The sequence below is a fragment of the Nomascus leucogenys genome, chromosome 19, assembly GCF_006542625.1.
Source record: "Nomascus leucogenys isolate Asia chromosome 19, Asia_NLE_v1, whole genome shotgun sequence".
Lineage (NCBI taxonomy): Eukaryota > Metazoa > Chordata > Mammalia > Primates > Hylobatidae > Nomascus > Nomascus leucogenys.
The window spans coordinates 75,967,768-75,987,720 of record NC_044399.1 but is presented as its reverse complement, the minus strand read 5'-3'; the positions used below and the strand labels follow the sequence as shown (position 1 = coordinate 75,987,720).

At 52.7% G+C, this 19,953-nt stretch overlaps 1 protein-coding gene and 1 non-coding gene across 11 annotated transcripts in view; both read right to left on the bottom strand.

Moving 5' to 3' along the window:
* The window catches only part of SLC43A2 (solute carrier family 43 member 2), a 52,802-nt gene that overhangs the window by 19,267 nt on the left and 13,582 nt on the right, over positions 1-19,953 (bottom strand). For 7 of the 10 annotated variants that reach the window (XM_030799287.1, XM_030799285.1, XM_030799290.1 and 4 more), the window contains 3 exons: positions 19,645-19,852; positions 18,082-18,137; positions 16,266-16,342 (listed from right to left, as the gene is read on the bottom strand). In XM_030799287.1, the coding sequence (XP_030655147.1) occupies positions 16,266-16,342; positions 18,082-18,137; positions 19,645-19,852 (341 nt within the window). Of the gene's footprint in view, positions 1-8,854; positions 10,515-16,265; positions 16,343-18,081; positions 18,138-19,644; positions 19,853-19,953 lie in introns of those variants that run through there. The other 3 variants (XM_030799291.1, XM_030799292.1, XM_030799294.1) reach the window with 2 other exon arrangements.
* Positions 19,277-19,378, bottom strand: LOC115831656. The gene has a single exon (XR_004027175.1). It is a non-coding gene; the product is annotated as a small nucleolar RNA U13 (small nucleolar RNA).

Here is a 19,953-nt window from a genome sequence, read left to right as displayed (position 1 = left end):
TTTTGCTATTGTCGCCCAGGCTGGAGTGCAGTGGTGTGAGCTCGGCTCATTGCAACCTCCGCCTCCCTGGTTCAAGCGATTCTCCCTCCTCAGCCTCCCAAGTCGCTGAGATTAGAGGTGCCCGCCACCACGCCTGGCTGATTTTTGTATTTTTAGTAGAGACGGGGTTTCACCATGTTGGCCAGGCTGGTCTCAAGTGATCCACCCACCTCAGCCTCCCAAAATGCTGGGACTACAGGCGTGAGCCACCGCGCCCGGCCTCCTGCTACTGAATTTCTCAGTACAAGCCAGGGATTACCTTCCCACAGGATGTTCTGCCCTAGCAGTTAGCATCCTAGAAGGCCAATGGGAAGAAAGGCCCGGGCTGTCTTCCCAACGAAGCCACTCTCAGCATCTCACATCAGCTCATTCTGGGTACAGGGCAAGAGGGGGCCCACCTGAACAGGACTTCAAGGCTAACTCATGCTAATTCTACAGAAATCCAGGCCGAGGGCAAACTACATCCTCCCAAAGAGGCACAGCTCCTCTAACCTCAAGAGAGATCACCCTGTGTGTAGCCAACCTTTCCTGTCCACACCCAGTGTTCCTGGCCTTGGGGGCTGCCCTCTGGATAGCCATACCAACCTATTTCATTAAATTCAGGCTACTTATGGGGACTTAATCTACGTCCCCCCTACCCTCCCCACCACTCCCCATTTGTCTTGAATCTTTTTTTTTTTTTTTTTTTTTTTGAGACGGAGTCTCGCTCTGTCGCCCAGGCTGGAGTGCAGTGGCACGATCTTGGCTCACTGCAAGCTCCGCTTCCCAGGTTCACGCCATTATCCCGCCTCGGCCTCCCAAGTAGCTGGGACTACAGGCGCCCGCCACCACGCCCGGCTAATTTTTTGTATTTTCAGTAGAGACGGGGTTTCACCGTGTTAGCCAGGATGGTCTCGATCTCCTGACTTTGTGATCCGCCCGCCTCGGCCTCCCAAAGCGCTGGGATTACAGGCGTGAACCACCACGCCTGGCGTTTTTCTCTTTTTTTGAGAGACAGGATCTGCTGGACACAGTGGCTCACGCCTACAATCCCAGAGTGCTGCCTTTGACCTCAGAGTTTAAGACCAGCCTGGACAACATGGCGAAACCCTGCCTCTGTATCTTTTTAAAGTTAAAAAAGAAGAGAGAGCGACAAGGGGGACAGATCACCTGAGGTCAGGAATTCAAGATCAGCCTGGCAAATATGGCAAAACCCCGTCTCTACTAAAAATACAAAAATTAGCTGGGTGTGGTGGCGCACGCCTGTAATCCCAGCTACTTGGGAGGCTGAGGCAGGAGAATGGCTTGAACCCGGGAGGCGGAGCATGCAGTGAGCCAACACTGCGCCACTGCACTCCAGCCTGGGCGACAGACCGAGACTCTGTGTCAAAAAAAAAAAAAAAAAAAGAGAGAGAGAGAGACAGGGTCTCATTCTGTTGCCCAGGCGGGAGTGCAGTAATGCAATCATAGCTCACTGCAGCCTCCAACTTGGGCTCAAGTGATCTTCCCACCCCAGCTACCAAGTCACTGGGACAACAGGCCCACGCCACCATGCCCCAGCTAGTTTTTTTTTCTTTTTTGGAGACAGGGTATCACTCTGTCACCCAGGCTGGAACGCACTGACATGCAATCTTGGCTCACTGCAACCTCCGCCTCCCAAGTTCAAGTGAGTTTCCTGCCTCAGCCTCCTGAGTGGCTGGGACCACAGGTGTGCGCCACCACGCCTGGCTAATTTTTGTATTGTTAGTAGAGACGGGGTTTCACCATGTTGGCCAGGCTGGTCTTGAACTCCTGACCTCAAGCGATCCATCTGTCTTGGCCTCCCAAAGTGCTGGGATTACAGGCATCAGCCACCACGCCTGGCCTTTAATTATTTTTGTAGAGATGGGGTCTCACTATGTTGCCCAGGCTAGTCTTGAACTCCTGGCCTCAGGCTCTTCTCCCACCTGGGCCTCCCAAACTAAATAATTTTTGTTTTATCAAACCTGCCTACCTGCAAGCAAATTAACTGTTGCTGAGTGGAGGGAGTTTGAACTTGGCGACATACCTGTCTGCAGTCATTTCTGCCTGTTTTGCCCACTTTTAAAAATGAGTAAGGGATGTTAGCAAAATTTAAAACCTCTGTGCTTCAAAGGATGGCATCAAGAAAGTGAAAAGACAGCTGGGCACGGTGGCTCACACCTGTCATCCCAGCACTTTGGGAGGCCGAGGTAGGAGATTACGAGGTCAGCAGTTCAAGACCAGCCTGGCCAACATGGCGAAACCCCGTCTCTACAAAAGTGCAAAAATTAGCTGGGCATGGTGGTGGGCACCTGTAATCCCAGCTACTTGGGAGGCTGAGACAGGAGAATCACTTGAACTTGGGAGGCGGAGCTTGCAGTGAGTCAAGATCTTGCCATTGCCCTCCACCCTGGGCGACAGAGTGAGACTGTCTCAAAAAAAAAAAAAAAAAGAAAAAAAAAGAAATGAAAAGAAATCCCTTCCAACAGAAGACAAAAGAAATGTGACGTGCTTACGGGTGCCCAGGCACACCCAGGTGAGCAATCGTACTCTCTGGGCACCTGCCTCCCAGGTATGCTACAGTTCAAGGGACAAGCCTCGGTTCCCAAGCTCACATATTTGGGCTGCTCCATTACTCCAGCGAGGCAGCAGTGTAGCAAAGGCATCTCCGTGGCCATATCTACCCCAGGGAGAATCCAAGTATTTGCTCTGCTTATGCGGAAGGAGGGAAGTGTTACTGCCCGGCATGCCACCCCAGCCGGGGCAAAGAAAGAAAGAAAGGGGCCGGGCGCGGTGGCTCACGCCTGTAATCCCAACACTTTGGGAGGCCGAGGCAGGTGGACCATGAGGTCAGGAGTTTGAGACCAGCTTGGCCAACACAGTGAAACCTTGTCTCTACTAGAAATACAAAAATTAGCTGGGCGTGGTGGTGGGTGCCTGTAGTCCCAGCTACTGGGGAAGAGGCTGAGGCAGGAGAATTGCTTGAACCCGGGAGGCAGAGCTTGCAGTGAGCTGAGATCGTGCCACTACACTCCAGCCTGGGTGACAGAACGAGACTGTCTCAAAAAAAAAAAAAAAAAAAATGGGGGGGCCCAAAGAAGGCTCGGAACCCAGCCAGAAGGGCAGATGGAAGCCCAGAGCCTGGCTCCCTTGGTGCAGGGTCAGGTGAGGCTGACATGTAGGTTGCTGCAGTCACCTTTGGGCAAAAAGAGTGTCTCAAACTTTTCAACAGAGCTAGAGAATGTTCCGGAAAAGCAGAGCTTGCTAGCTAGGCATTTGCCTTCTACCTTTTTAATCTCAAGCCTGCCTGCCTTAACCCTAACCGAGACTACAGACCACAGAGCCACAGGGGCTTGGGGTGACCATGTGGCCCTGCCTGGTCTTCTGGAGTCTTCTCCCCAGCACTAGATCCAGGATGGGGAAGAGCAGAACCTGGGGAAGAGGCCGACTCTCCATCTGTCCATGGATGAGGCCTTGCCCTCAGGCCTGGACAGGGCAGGGGCCTCCCAGCTGCTCCCTTTGATGCCCTGCCTCTTGCCGCCTGGAACATTCTTACCAGCACCAAGAAAATTCTTCCCAACATGTTATTCTGGTCAGCAGGGCCATTCCTTAGGGGAGTAGAGTGCCTTAGGGGGACCACACTAGGTAGCCTTCAAACCAACACCGACATCTTGTATTTTTAATTATGATCTTTTCCTTAGAACAGCAATGCCTGGGCTGGGCGTGGTGGCTCACGCCTGTAATCTCAACACTTTGGGAGGCTGAGGTGGGCGGATCACGAGATCGAGACCATCCTGGCCAACATGGTGAAACCCCATCTCTATTAAAAATACCAAAAATTAGCCAGGTGTGGTGGTGTGCACCTGCAGTCCCAGGTACTTGGGAGGCTGAAGCAGGAGGATTGCTTGAACCCAGGAGGCGGAGGTTGCAATGAGCTGAGATCATGACACTGCACTCCAGCCTGGCGACAGAGACTCTGTTTCAAAAAAAGAAAAGAAAAGCATATCCGTCGCAAAATGTTTGGAGCAAAGTATAAAAAGAATAAAGTAAAAATCACCCTGAGGCCAGACGCAGTGGCTCACATCTATAATCCCAGCACTTTAGGAGGCTGAGGCAGGTGGATCACTTGAGGCCAGGAGTTCAAGACCAGCCTGGCTAACATGGCGAAACCCCATCTCTACCAAAAATACAGAAAATTAGCTGGGCATGGTGGGGGGTGCCTGTAGTCCCAGCTACTTGGGAGGCTAGGGCAGCAGCATCACTTGAACCTGGGAGATAGAGGTTGCAGTGAGCTGAGATTGAGCCACTGCACTCCAGCCTGGGCAACACAGTTAGACTCCGTCTCAAAAAAACAAAAAACTTTTACTAATGACTTTCAACATTTTTCTACAATTTAAAAAATCATTTGGCTGGGCACAGTGGCTCACGCCTGTAATCCCAGCACTTTGGGAGGCTGAGGCGGGTGGATCACAAGGTCAGGAGATCGAGACCATCCTGACTAACACGGTGAAACCCCGTCTCTACTAAAAATACAAAAAATTAGCTGGGCGTGGTGGCGGGCGCCAGTAGTCCCAGCTACTTGGAAGGCTGAGGCAGGAGAATAGCGTAAATCCGGGAGGTGGAGCTTGCAGTGAGCCGAGATCGCGCCACTGCACTCCAGCCTGGGGAACAGAGCGAGACTCCATCTCAAAAAAAAAAAATCATTTGTCCTTTTTTTCTATGGGGATGTTAATCTTTTTTTTTTTTTTACAGTAAGCTATATATTAATTGAATATATATGTATATATATACACACATATATATATATACATATATATACTTATATATACGTATATATATATATTTTTTTGAGACGGAGTCTGGCTCTGTCGCCCAGGCTGGAGTGCAGTAGTGCTGTCTCGGCTCACTGCAACCTCCACCTCCCAGGTCCAAGCGATTCTCCTGCCTCAGCCTCCCGAGTAGCTGGGGTTACAGGTGCCTGCCACGATGCCTGGCTAATTTTTGTATTTTTAGTAGAGACGGGGTTTAGCCGTGTTGGCCAGGCTGGTCTCAAACTCTTGACCTCAAGTAATCCGCCCACCTCGGCCTCCCAAAATGCTGGGATTACAGGTGTGAGCCACCACGCCCTTCCAATATTTCATTTACCATAATTTCAAAGTAGGTCTGTGCTCTAAGGTGAGCAAAAGAACAGATATTCTAAATCTCATGAAAGATTTTTTTCTTTCCTTTTTTTTTTTTTTTTTTTTGAGACAGAGTCTCGCTCTGTCATCCAGGCTGGAGTGCAATGGTACGATTCTGGCTCACTGCAACCTCTGCCTCCCAGGTTCAAGTGATTCTCCTGCCTCAGCCTCCTGAGCAGGTGGGATGGATTACAGGTGCCTGCCATGACACCCAGCTAATTTTTGTATTTTTAGTAGAGACGGGGTTTCACTATGTTGGTCAGGTTGGTCTGGAACTCCTGACCTCAAGCGATCTGCCCACCTCAGCCTCCCAAAGTGTTGGGATGACAGGCGTGAGCCACTGCGCCCAGACTTTTTTTTTTTTCCCACACTGTTCCTCTGAGTGAGGAATCAGATTTCAGGGCCCTCAATGTTGACAACTAACATTTTACCCTTGAGATTTTACCTAGAGATACCGAAAGAGAAGATAATATCTGTATACAAGAATCGCGTTGCATATTTGCTGCCTCCATACGGTTGTTGTGGTAACGACTGATTTTCCACCCCTCCCAGTTTGGTGGTTTTTTTTGTTTGTTTGTTTTAAGTAAAATGTCAGAAATGCAAAAATGCTGCATTTATTTCTCTTAAGACATTGAAAATAGTGGAAGTTTGCAGATTTTTAATTCTTCTTAGGTCCAAGCTGGCACTAGACTGCTACCAAAGGGGTCTGTTCAACACACTAATTCCAGGCTTGGGGACCATCAGCAAACTGCAATTAAACCTGCGGGCACGAATCTTCCAGAGTGGTAGAGTCTCATTCCCATATGCCTGCCAACGTTCCAGGTGTCGCTGGGAAAACCCAAATGCTCCCTGGATCCCGAGACGGCTAATAAGCACTCAGGCCTGCTATGCCACCGAAGAGAGCCCCACAGCCAGAGAGGCACACTGCCTGCTTCACACAGCCCACAACCCCACCAGAAACAACCAGTGCCGGGAAGCAAGGCCAAACCGATGCAAAGGCGCTCTTGAGCCAGAGTCCTTCTGCACCGAGACTACCTCAGGCATGCACCGCCCTCCTGAAGGTCCGCGTGGGTCCACAAGGGCGCACAAGCTGCGGGGGGCTGCACAGCGAGGTCTCCTTCAGCTTTGTTTTAATTCTTTTATTTTTATAGACACAGGGTCTCACTCTATTGCCTGGGCTGGTCTTGAACTCCTGGATTCAAGCGATCCTTCCACTTTGGCTTCCCAAAGTGCGACAATTACAGGCATGAGTCACTGCACCCGGCCAATCTTTGTATATTGATTTTGTGAAGGCTCTTTATGTATTAAAGACATTCACAGGCCGGGCATAGTGGCTCACACCTGTAATCCCAGCACTTTGAGAGGCTGAGGAGGGCGGATCACCTGAGGTCAGGGGTTTGAGACCAGCCTGGCCAACATGGTAAAACCTCGTCTTTACTAAAAATACAAAAATTAGCCGGACATAGTGGCAGGCACCTGTAATCCCAGCTACTTGGGAAGCTGAGGCAGAAAAATCGCTTGAACCCCAGAGGCAGAGGTTGCAATGAGCCGAGATCGTGCCACTGCACTCCAGCCTGGGTGACAGAGCGAGACTCTGTCCGAAAAAATAATAAAAATAAAATAAAATGAAGACATTCACAGTTCTCTATACTATGAATAAGTTTTCCTAGTTTGTCATTTAACTTCTTAATTCATGGTGTTTTGTTTTTTCTTTTTTTTTTTTTTTTTTTGAGATGGAGTTTCACTCTTATTGCCCAGGCTAGAGTACAATGGCGTGATCTCGGCTCACTGCAACCTCCACCTCCTGGATTCACGCGATTCTCCTGCCTCAGCCTCCTGAGTAGCTGGGATTACAGGCGTGCGCCACCACGCCCGGCTAATTTTTGTATTTTTAGTAGAGACAGGGTTTCACCATGTTGACCAGGCTGGTCTCGAACTCCTGACCTCAGGTGATCCACCCGCCTCGGCCTCCCAAAGTGCTGGGATTACAGGCGTGAGCCACTGCGCCCGGCCGAGGGTTTTAAAGATCATAAATAGGGTAGGTAGTAACAATAGTTACTATTATGTGTTATGACTTAATAACAAGGAAAATCTGGTCAAGCTGCTCCCAGGCACAGCCAACGAGGGAAGTGTCCTCTGGCAGGAACCACAGCTTTGGGAGGAAGAAAAGGAAGCCGACCACAGGATAAAACACAAATTAGTATTCCCCTTTAAATAAATAATTAGTGTCCACAGAGACAGCCTTTCTTCTCCTGTCCTTGTTATTCTGTTGGGACCACACATTGACTGCCGTCAGGATGTTTATGCTTTGGATTTCACTGGTCAAGGTTATCCCTCATGTTCTCTTCAGAGAGATTTCATTTGACACAAATGCTAGGTACTCCCTAAAAGCTGAAACACACTTTTGACCACCTATTTTAAAAGTTTTATTGGCCAAACAACACCATAAGGCCGGGCGCGGTGGCTCACACCTGTAATCCCAGCACTTTGGGAGGCTGAGGCGGGTAGATCACCTGAGGTCAGGAGTTTGAGACCAGCCTGGCCAATATGGTGAAACCCCGTCTCTACTAAAAATACAAAAAATTAGCCAGGCATGGTGGCATGCACCTGTAATCCCAGCTACTCGGGAGGCTGAGGCAGGAGAATCGCTTGAACCCAGGAGGCAGAGGTGGCAGTGAGTTGAGATCACGCCATTGCACTCCAGCCTGGGCAACAAGAGTGAAACTCTGCCTCAAAAAAAAAAAAAACAAAAAAAAAACTTAAAGATTAGAAAAGTCAAGGGACTCCCCCATGCTAGTAATGGTCATATTGGGGATTCAAGCCAGGCCAAGCCTGTGTGTAGGCCCCAGGCCACACTGCCTCTCTGGAGTGTCCTGCGGCCCCGGGCAATACACACTTCAGTTTGGATCCCACGGCTTTTACATGTGCCTTATTAAGATCCAATCTGTGCCCTTCAACTAGAGGTTTATTTTTCATTCATTTACTTATTTATTTTTTGAGACAGAGTCTCACTCTGTTGCCCAGGCTCCAGTGCAGTGGCACGATCTCAGCTCACTTCAACCTCCACCTCCCCGGTTCAAGCGATTCTCCTGCCTCGGCCTCCCGAGTAGCTGGGATTACAGGCACCTGCCACGATGCCCAGCTAACTTTTTTTGTATTTTTAGTAGAGACGGAGTTTCGCCATGTTGGCCAGGCTGGTCTGGAACTCCTGACTTCAGGTGATCCATCCGCCTCGGCCTCCCAAAGTGCTGGGATTACAGGCATGAGCTACCGCGCCCGGTCATTTTTTAAAATTTGTTTTTGGAGATGAGGTCGTGCTATGTTGCCCAGGCTGGAGCGCAGTGGCTATTCACAGGCGCAGTCTCTCCACTGATGAGCAGGACACTTTTGACCTGCTCTGTTTCTGACCTGGGCCGGTTCAGCCCTCCTTGGGCACCCTGGTGGTCCCTCAGCCCCCGGAGGTCACCATATTGATGCTGAACTTAGTGCAGACAACTCAACACAGCACACTATTGTGCAGAACTCCTGGGCTCAACTGATCTGCCCCCCTCAGCCTCCTGGGTAGCTGAGACTACAGGGGGATACCAGTCCCCATCTACAGATTTCTCACATTCCTTCTGAAGTTCCTTTCAGACCCATCTGCCCCCTGCCCTCACCTCCTGCTGCTGCCTTCGGCTGACCTCCCCACACTCCGGCGCCACAGAACCGGATGGGCTTGCATTTGCCTGTGGACTCCCGTGGGTCATCCTGACATCTGGGTCACTCCCCACATTCCCCGACTCACTCACTCTGTCCCCCCCTTCCCTGCCTCCACCGGTCTCAGCTGCGCATAATGGCTGTTCGGAAGCCGCGGTGCCAGAGTGCGGGCTGAGTGCTGAACAGAGCACCCCAGTGCGGGCCTCGAGGGCCGGCGGAGGGGAAGGACCCCAGGAGGGGAAGGACCAGCTCTGCTGCCAGGCAGGAAGCCGGCGCTGTGTTTCCTGACTCACCACCACACTCACAGGTGGGAGTGCAAGCCCCTCTCCCAGCCCTCGGGTGCTTCCCACAGCCCCCTTGCCTCCGCCTCCGTGCGGGTCAACCTGTCCTGCCGGCCCGGGCTGCTCACTCACTGCCTCCACGCGGCCTCACTCACACAGGGAAGCCCGTGACTCTCTCTCTTTCAGCCCCCTGGCTGCAGCATAAACAGGCCGGACTGTGTGACCTTCCCAGAGGGGAAAACAGCAGCTGCAGGCGGCCCCTCCCCTGGCATTCTGGCCGTAGAGCATGGCCACCGGACAGGAGTCCCCGGAGGGCCAAGGCCCTGGGACAGTGCGGGCCAGGGAGCTTCTCTAAGATGCCAGATGTATGTGCCTTTTGGCCCAGGGCAGGCCATGGCATTGCTGGCAGGCAGAAACAAGGGGCAACTGTGGCATCCCTGGCCCTGACTTTCCACATCCACGGCCTCCCGAGTCCTCCCTGGCATGCAGGAGGCTGGGGAGCTGGGAGGTGGGTGGGGGCTGGCATTCTGGCCCTCGGGTCCCTTCCAGAGGGAGACTTGTCCTCAGGTGGCTGGAGTACACACCCAGAGTTCTGTGCAACCTGCACAGGCCAGGATCCCGGAACCAGACTGCACAGGTAGACCTGGCCAGGCTGGGCTGTTTCCTACCCACAACCACCGGCACCTCCAAGCACACGCCGCCCGGGAGAAGGTCCTTGTGGTCACCTTTCTGCTTCAGTGCTGAAGGGAGGGGAAGGGCGTGCTCCCCTCCCCCGGCCACCTCCTGTGCCTTCCTGGCCGGGCCCAGTCCTGCCAATACCACTGCCCTTTCTGTCCAGCCCCTGAATGTGGTCACATGCTGCAGCAAATTCATGAGGCAGAACCTCAGACAGCGAATTCTCCCCAAACCAAGGCAAGCAGCTGACTGCCTGAGCTTCCCCAAGGCACAAGGCAGAAACAGAGGAAGGTGGGGAGGCAGAGCAGGCACTGGGCACTGGCAAGTCCAGCTCACCAGGCACCTAGACCCTCCAGAGCTGGCTGGGGGGCACCGCGGGACCCTCTCCTGGACCCTCCAGAGCTGGCCAGGGGGCACCGCAGGACCCTCTCCTGGACCCTCCAGAGCTGGCCGGGGGGCACCGCGGGACCCTCTCCTGGCTGCAGACACAGGGTCTACTGAGCCAGGGCACTAAATTCCTTTCCCCTCTCTGGGGGCATCTGCCGCCCTGCCCTCCTCTCCAGGATCTGAAGAGGGATGTTTATCCTCTTCACTTCCCTCAGATCCCACCTCCCATGAAATCATGTCTTCCTCAGGTTTTTTTTGTTTTGTTTTGTTTTTTGAGACGGAGTCTCGCCCTGTCACCCAGGCTGGAGTGCAGTGGCGCAATCTCGGCTCACTGCAAGCTCCGCCTCCCGGGTTCACGCCATTCTCCTGCCTCAGCCTCTCCGAGTAGCTGGGACTACAGGCGCCCGCCACCATGCCCGGCTAATTTTTTTGTTTTTAGTAGAGACGGGGTTTCACCATGGTCTCGATCTCCTGACCTCGTGATCCGCCTGCCTCGGCCTCCCAAAGTGCTGGGATTACAAGCGTGAGCCACCGCGCCTGGCTTCTTCCTCAGGTTTAAAGTCAGACTTGAAGGAATCAAAAGGGAAACGCCACAGAGAAACATTTCATCGGGGAGCCTGGCAACGTTTTGAAACCCCGTTTTCTGTGTGGCTTCTGCTGAGAACTCCCTGTCCCACCCATGGGGACAGGGGTCAGAGTAATGGAGTGGAAATGGCAAGTTCACAATTTTGGCTGCAGCTGCTCCCATCTCTAAGCAACCCAGGCTCCGGGTTGGAGGGTGGCGACCCCAAGACGCGTCCTCAGCCGCCGGCTGTGTTTGTACTCCAGCCGATGAAGCGAGTGCAAAGGGCTGTACAAACGCGAGGCACTGAGCAAACACTGAGCGTGCTGTCCAGATGTCCCGGGGGAGGCTGAGGCTCCACGCTGTGGGGAGTGCTCTGACCCCACGGAGTGACCTGGTGTCCGCCCTCCACGGATGCTACATGATGGCCCAGGCCCTGTGCTGCAGGGCCCTGGGAGAGCCAGCACTGGCTACTGGGCAGCCCACCTGACATGAAAGCCACCCTTGCCCCTCGGAGCCTCCACTTGGGCACCATGGGTGCCAACCTCTCGGGTCTGGAAGGACGGCTTGCGGCCATCTCCTCCTGGAGTACAAGGAAAAGGCGTGTGCCCGCTTGGAGCCCGCTCTCCTACCAGTGGGGGTGACAGCTCGCAGTCCCTGGTCATCTCTATTTAGACCATAGCCCATGCAGCACAAAGCCCCCTGGGACCCAGGAAGTCCCCAGATTAAGGCTTCCACGGCAACGCCGTCCCCTAGATTCCTGGGTTATCACAGAGCCATTATCCACGGCCCCAACACGGTTGTTGAAGATTGGAGTTAGAAATTCCTAAAGGCGACCCTGGAGACTCCTTTGTCCCCAAAATTAGAACACGGGTGGGAGACGCAAACAGAAAGTGCCATTGTGCCCTGAGCTTGGCGTCTCCGGGAGCTGATCCCCACAGTTCTGCTTTCTGAAGGCCTGGGTTGTATCAGAATGATTCAGCTCTGCTCAGCAGAAGCCCCAGTCAGCCCAAGGGTGTTGCTAAACTGCTTCAGCCTTGTCCTCACTGACCTCATTTCCCTTTTGGGGTCTGTTCTCAAGGAGCAGGCACTGGAGCCCTCATCAGAGGCCTCATGGGACAGGGGAATGCCCACGGAGCTCCCTCCACCCTGGGGGGAGGGGGAAAGACATGACTTAGAAGGAGAGCTGGCCCATGCAACCAGAGGGTATGGGTGTGAATGGTGGGTGTCAGCACATGCCCTCAGACGAGGAACAGTGACTTAGCAGCTTCCTGGGGCCTCTAGACCAAGGGTTGGCAAACTTTTTCCATAAAGGGCCAGACAGTAGACTTTTTTTTTTTTTTTTTTGAGTCAGAGCCTCGCTCTGTCACCCAGGCTGGAGTGCAGTGGCACAATCTCAGCTCACTGCAACCTCTGCCTCCCAGGTTCAAGCAATTCTCCTGCCTCAGCCTCCTGAGGAGCTGAGACTACAGGCACACACCACCACATCTAGCTAATCTTTGCATTTTTAGTAGAGACGGGGTTTCATCATGTTGGCCAGGCTGGTCTCAAACTCATGAGCTCAGGTGATCCACCCGCCTCAGCCTCCCAAAGTGCTGGGATTACAGGCGTGAGCTACTGTGCCTGGCTAAAATAGTAGACCTTTTGGGCTTTACAAGCCATATGGTCTCTGTCACAACTGCGTGACTCTGCCGCTATAGCACAAAAGCAGCCATAGACAGGAGCAAACAGGCACAGCTCTACCCCATGAAGCTTTGTTTACGAAAACAGGCAGTGGTCTGGATTTGGCCTGGCAATGGTGACTCCTGCTCTAGATGAAAAAATAAAAACCTTGAAGAACAAACCAGCAGCCTCCCTTAGACAGACCTCTGATAGCCAAACGCTTCAAATGGTGATCAGGTGACTCTCTTGCCTCATCACTCTCTAGCCTGTGTAGCTTTTTGCCTCCAGTGGGAGAGCTGCAGTAGTTTGTGGTTTTTTTTTTTTTTTTTTGGAGACGGAGTCTCGCTCTGTCGCCCAGGCTGGAGTGCAGTGGCGCAATCTCGGCTCACTGCAAGCTCCGCCTCCTGGGTTCATGCCATTCTCCTGCCTCAGCCTCCCGAGTAGCTGGGACTACAGGCGCCCACCACCACGCCCGGCTAATTTTTTGTATTTTTAGTAGAGACGGGTTTCACTGTGTTAGCCAGGATGGTCTCGATCTCCTGACCTTGTGATCCGCCCGCCTCGGCCTCCCAAAGTGCTGGGATTACAGGCGTCAGCCACCGTGCCCAGCCGTGTTTTTTTTTTTTAAGACGGAGTCTCACTCTGCCACCCAGGCTGGAGTGCAGTGGTGCAATCTCAGCTCACTGCAACCTCCGCCTCCTGGGTTCAAGCAATTCTCCCGCTTCATCTCCCGAGTAGCTGGAATTACAGGCGCCTGCTACCATCCCAGGCTAATTTTTTATGTTTAGTACAGATGGGGTTTCACCATGTTGGCCAGGCTGGTCTTGAACTCCTGACCTCAGGTGATCCACCCGCCTTGGCCTCCCAAAGTGCTGGGATAACAGGCGTGCACCACCGTGCCCAGCCACCGCAGTGGTTTTTAGCCTTCACACAGACCTGCCAGAGGCCAGTGAAAGTAATGGACCCTCCCCTCCAGAAAGACACAGCTGAGCGGCACCTACACATGATTTGTTGGCATGGAATTTCAAGGGCATGCACAGCTCTCCTGAAGCTTACTCATGGACCATGTAGAGACCTGAAAACCCCAGGGTAAGATCTCTTGCTCACTCGGAAAGAACACTAGTTTCTTTGTATTTGAAAGAGCTCTTACAAGTCACTAAATACTAATAATAATAAAATCGAGAGCACTGTAGAAAAATAGACAAATGACACAAAGAAGCAATTCACAGAAGAAATGCAAATTACCAATAAAGAGGAGAAAAGATGCTCTGTCTCACTAATAATGAAATAAATTTTAAAAATGGTATGTCGTTTTTCATCGGATCAGAGTGGCTATGTTTGAAAGAGGAATGACATGGCACTGGAAGGGACATGGAGGAAAAGACACTTGTGTGCACGCTGGTGGGCCTGTGGTGGCAGGCAGGCTTTTTTTTTGAGGCAGAGTTTCACTCTTGTTGCCCAGGCTGGAGTGCAGTGGCACGATCTCGGCTCACTGCAAGCTCCGCCTCCCGGGTTCAAGCGATTCTCCTGCCTCAGCCTCCCGAGTAGCTGGGACTACAGGCGCCCGCCACCACGCCCAGCTAATTTTTGTATTTTTTAGTAGAGACGGGGTTTCACCATCTTGGGCCAGGCTGGTCTCAAACTCCTGACCTCATGATCCACCTGCCTCGGCCTCCCAAAGTGCTGGGATTACAGGCGTGAGCCACCGCGTCCGGCCTAAAGTCTTTCTTAACAGGGATTCATGGTTGGTTTGTCGTTTTTCATGACAAAGCATCTCTCTGCATTTCAGAGTGTGAGGTCCTCAAGGTCAACGACCATCTCGTTCCTTTACCCCCGAAATTCAGGCCTGCCGTGACAGAGGCGTAGCGTGACTAAAATAATGGAGGTGAGGCCAGGTTTTTAGTTTTCATGCTGATGAAAGAGTTGCTGGTTTTCGGCCGGGCGCCGTGGCTCATGCCTGTAATCCCGACACTTTGGGAGGCTGAGGCAGGCAGATCACCTGAGGTTGGGAGTTCAAGACCGGGCTGACCAACATGGTGAAACCCCGTCTCTACTAAAAATACACAAATTAGCCAGGCGTGGTGGTGCGTGCCTACAGTCCCAACTACTCATGAGGCTGAGGGAGGAGAATCGCCTGAACCCGGGAGGCGGAGGTTGCAATGAGCCGAGATTGCGTCACTGCACTCCAGCCTGGGCGACCAAGCAGACTCAAAAAAAAAAAAAAAAAGAAAAAAAGAAGAGGCCCAGAAGCCCCCAGAGCTCCCTCAAAGCTGAACAAGAACCCTTCAATGGCACGACAAGGGAAATCGGAAACCAGAGTGTACTACGAATAGTAATGGTAGATATTGCCTCTTAGAAACTTTTTCTCCGGTAAACTGACACAGGCGAGGTTTCCTTGCTGGACAGAAGTCTCTCGGAAGAAAGCTATTATTCTCACTTCTTTCCCAGTGGCCAGCTCTGAATGGCACGATTGCCCAACTGGGCGAGCCACAGAGAGTTCCCTTCTTCCCTCTGGGAGAGACTTTTTGGTTCCTCTTTTGACTTTCTTTCTCTTTTTTTTTTTTTTTTTTTTTTGAGACAGAGTCTGGCTCTGTCGCCCAGGCTGGAGTGCAGTGGCTCGACCTTGGCTCACGGCAACCTCTGCCTCCCAGGTTCCAGCAATTCTCCTGCCTCAGCCTCCGAGTAGCTGGGATTACAGGCATGCACTACCCGCCCGGCTAATTTTTGTATTTTTTAGTAGAGACAGGGTTTCACCATGTTGGCCAGGCTGCTCTCAAACTCCTGACCTCAAGTGATCCGCCTGCCTCAGTCTCCCAAAGTGCTGGGATTTCAGGTGTGAGCCACCACACCCGGCCCCTTTTTTGACTTTCTTTCTTTCGACCCCACCTTCCTTCTGCCTCCCTGACATCAAGAAGAAGCACATTTTGTGATGTCCTGAGACTCCCAACAAGGGGGTGCTCAGTACCCCGAGAAAACATCTCCCCCAGGCGACTGTCTATGCCCGGGCACAGAGGAAACAAGAGGAGCAGAAGACCAGGTGTTCCCTGAGTTTTCCGTCTGGCTCCGGACAAAGGCAAAGGTTGGGGCAGTTCCACGGGAGGGGGGTGTTCAGGCTGCTCCATGAGCAGAAGCTCCCGGAGACCCTGATGACAGCTGCTGAGGAAAACAGGAAAAGAAAGTGGGCGGCAGCGTTTTGTCTTCCTGCCTCTGCCTTCCTTGGGCACAAGGCTAGTGAGCTGCTTCCTCAGCGTCAAAGCCCAGATCAGAAGGCAGGGAATGTCGAACAGGCAAGGTGGCTCACGCCTGTCACCCTGGCGCTATGGGAGGCTGAGGCGGGTGGATCACCTGAGGTCAGGAGTTTGAGACCAGCCTGACCAACATGGCGAAACCCCATCTCTACTAAAAATACAAAAATTAGCCAGGTGTGGTGGCGCATGCCCGTAGTCCCAGCTACTCGGGAGGCTGAGGCAGGAGGATCGCTTGAACCTGGGAGGCGGAGGTTGCAGTGAACCGAGATCGTGCCACTGCACTCCAGCCTGGGCGACAGAGCAAGACGCGGTCTCAGAAACAAAAAAAAAGAAAGGCAAGGGATTGTGAGAGCCACGCCTTGCTGCCTGTGGACCTCAGCTGAGGAGGCCCTGCCAGGCTCTGTTGCCAGGCCACCTCGCCCATAGCCCCTCTACTGTTTGGGACACCCAGGCACATGCAGGCACATGGAAGGCAAGGAAATAGAAAGCAATCAAAGTGGCCTCAAATTTAGAAGCAGATTACTGAACTACAGAGCTTTAAAAAGTCCGTACTCACTGTTAATGAGGTGAAGGTCATACACATCCCACCAAAGCCATTCAGAGCCAGGGCGATGAAGATGAGCACAGAGAGAGCTGTGGGGAAATGGAAAGCTCGTGAGTGGAGGAGACTCCAGCTGAGCTCCTGGGAAGCCGGGACCGGCTCAGAGTCCTGAGCGGTGCAGGCTCCCTGTAAATCCAGTAAATGCAGGCCAGGGTTAGTACCTGACATCTGGGGAGTGGAACTGCCCCTTTCTCATCCCTCCTCTAGCCTATTTCTTTTTCTTTTTCTTTTTTTTAATTGAGACGGAGTTTTGCTCTTGTCACCCAGGCTGGAGTGCAATGGCGCCATCTTGGCTCCTACAACCTCTGACTCCCGGGTTCAAGTGATTCTCCTGCCTCAGCCTCCCAAGTAGCCGGGATTACAGGCGTGCGCCACCACACCCGGCTGATTTTTGTATGTCTTGCCATGTTGGCCAGGCTGGTCTCGAACTCCTGGCCTTGGGTGATCTGCCCATCTCAGCCTCCCAAAGTGCTAAGATTACAGGCGTGAGCCACCGTGCCCGGCCTCCTCTTGCCTATTTCACAAAGCGTGGGCTCTTGAAAAAGGTGCACACCCACCTTCTTTTCTCCAATTAATATCAGCAGTGTCCAGGCAGTGACTCACGCCTAGAATCCCAACACTTTGGGAGGCTGAAGCAGGAGAATTGCTTGAGTCCAGCGGTTCAAGCCCAGCCTGGGCAACAAAATGAGAACCCATCTCTAAAAAAAGTTAAAAATTAGCCAGGTGAAGCCAGGCGCGGTGGCTCACGCCTGTAATCCCAGCACTTTGGGAGGCCGAGGCGGGTGGATCACGAGATCAAGAGATCGAGACCATCTTGGCTAACACGGTGAAACCCCGTCTCTACTAAAAATACAAAAAATTAGCCAGGCTTGGTGGTGGGCGCCTGTGGTCCCAGCTACACAGGAGGCTGAGGCAGGAGAATGGCGTGAACCCGGGAGGCGGAGCTTGCAGTGAGCCGAGATCGCGCCACTGCACTCCAGCCTGGGCAACAGAGGGAGATTCTGTCTCAAAAAAAGAAAAAAAATTAGCCAGGTGTGTGTGTGCGTGCCTGTAGTCCCAGCTACTCTGGAGGCTGAAGTAGGATGATCACTTGAGCCCGGGAGGTCCAGGGTGCAGTAAGCTGTGACTGCACCACTGCACTCCAACCTGGGTGACAGAGAGAGACCCTGTCTCTAAAACAAAACAAAACAACAACAACAACAAAAAAAGAAACAGCAGCAAGCGGAGGCCTAAGGAAGCTACTTCACTGAAACCAAAAATATAGGTTCCCGAAAATCAGTAGATGAGCCTGGCTGAGATTTCGGTGAAACTCAAGTCCTTTTTTGGTGTTTGCTCTACAAGTCCTTAAAACAACGGCTCCACCTGAGCAGGGTTGTGGACCAGGTGGCTTCTAAGCTATCCTTCATGCTTTGGCCTGTGCTGCCTGGAGGGGACTCAGCTCGTGACTTCTGCACACACCGAGGACCGTGCCCCTACAGCCGGCCTGGTTCTTAGAACTTGCCTCTCAGGTTGGCATCAGTGAGGGACTGGCTTGGTTTGGTGATGAGATGGAAGTTGCTCATATCCTGGAAGCTCCCGTCTGGGGTGGCTGCTCCCTGATCCCGCCGTCCATTTGAGGTAAGTAACTGAGTAGAGGCCTAACAGGTGTCCCCTCTAACTTGAGCAGTGAGCAGCAAGCCCAGGACAGTGTCCAAGAGCAGGTGGGTCTGGGAGCAGCTCGGGGCACTCTCTCCCCAGTCCCTGACAAAAGACGGAGGAAGAGCACACTCACCGTTTGGTTTACTTGCTCCATACGCAATCAGCAAGCAGGAAACCGCGAAGCAGGCGCTAAAAGCCAAGCAGAAACGGAATGTTATTTACCATTATGACTTTATTCAGTGTTATTGTTTTGTTTTTGTTTTCTTCTTTTGGTTTTCCTTGAGACGGAGTCTCGCTCTGTCGCCCAGGCTGGAGTGCAGTGGCGCGATCTCAGCTCACTGCAACCTCCGCCTCCTGGGTTCAAGCATTTCTCCTGCCTCAGCCTCCCGAGTAGCTGGGATATTACAGGCGCCCACCACCACGCCTGGCTAATCTTTGTATTTTTAGTGGAGATGGGGTTTCACCATGTTGGCCAGGCTGGTCTCGAACTCCTGGCCTCAGGTGACCCACCCACCTCTGCCTCCCAAAAAGCTGGGATTACAAGTGTGAGCGACCGTGCCCGGCCCATTTTCATTTTGTATAAAGCACATTAAGAATGGCACAGGGGGCTGGGAGCCACTGCACTCCAGCTCCAGTTGCTCGGGCAACAAGAGCAAAACTCCATCTCAAAAGAAAAAAAAAAGAATGGCATAGGGGCCAGACACGATGGTTCACGCCTGTAATCCCAGCACTTTGGGAGGCTGAGGCGGGTGGATCACGAGGTGAGGAGATTGAGACCATCCTGGCTAACACGGTGAAACTCCGTCCCTACTAAAAATACAAAAAATTAGCAGGGCGTGGTGGCGGGCGCCTGTAGTCCCAGCTACTCGGGAGGCTGAGGCAGGAGAATGGCGTGAACCCGGGAGGTGGAGCTTGCAGTGAGCCGAGACTGCACCACTGCACTCCAGCCTGGGCGACAGAGGGAGACTCCATCTCAAAAAAAAAATTAAATAAATAAATAAATATGAAAAAATAAAAATATAAAAATTAGCTGGGTGCGGTGGGCGCCTGTAATCCCAGCTACTCGGGAGGGTGAGACAGGAGAATTGCTTGAACTGGGGAGGCGGAGGTTGCAGTGAGCCGAGATCACGCCACTGCACTCCAGCCTGGGCCACAGTGCAAGACTCTGTCTCAAAAAAAAAAAAAAAAAAAAAAGCACAGATATACATCATTTGCAATTCCATGTGCTTATTATATTGGCGGTACGTGTTGACAATCTTTTTTCTGGTGGAGCTATAAGGTCAAACGGGCTGTGGAAACCAGTGTTTTTTTTTTGTTTTTTTTTTTCTCATCAGATGGATACTGTGCCAGCTTCGTAACAAGGTTTGAGGGAAGCATGTCTCACATGAGAGTGAAACCCCAGTTATCGCGCTTATGAACTACAAAGCGACCGGAAACCCATATTCTTAGCGACAAGCAACTCCGGTCCCCGGGCGGCCTGGAGCCTGGAGCTTTTCTTATTTGGCACTGGAGCACGGCGAGGACCACAGCACCTGCTGATTCGGTGGCGGACGGGGTAGGAATTCCACTCGGGAAGGCCTTCAGGGAGCTCCACGGTACACCTGCTATCAGGTATGACCAGGATACCCTTCTGTGGGGAACTCAGCCCCAGGGGTCCACTTGCCCACTCCCTGCCCCCTAAGGGACCCGCACTGACCTGCCCAGCAGCCTGAGCTTCCTCGGGCCATACTTGTCCATGACGATACCCAGGGGCAGGGTGATGGCACTGAGCAGAAAGGAGCCCACAGTGAAGGCCAAATTTAGCATCTCATCCTGCGCCTGGCAGCTGAGCCAGCTGTTCATCCAGCTCGCCTCCTCGTGCCCCGGCTCTGCTGTGCCGCCCACTGTGCCATTGGTGACATTCTCTGTGTGAAGAGGGAAGGAAACCCTGACCTCAGGGTCATGACAGGGATTCCCAAAGATCAGAAGGGCAGGTGCCCATTCAGAGTCCCCCCACTGGGAATGC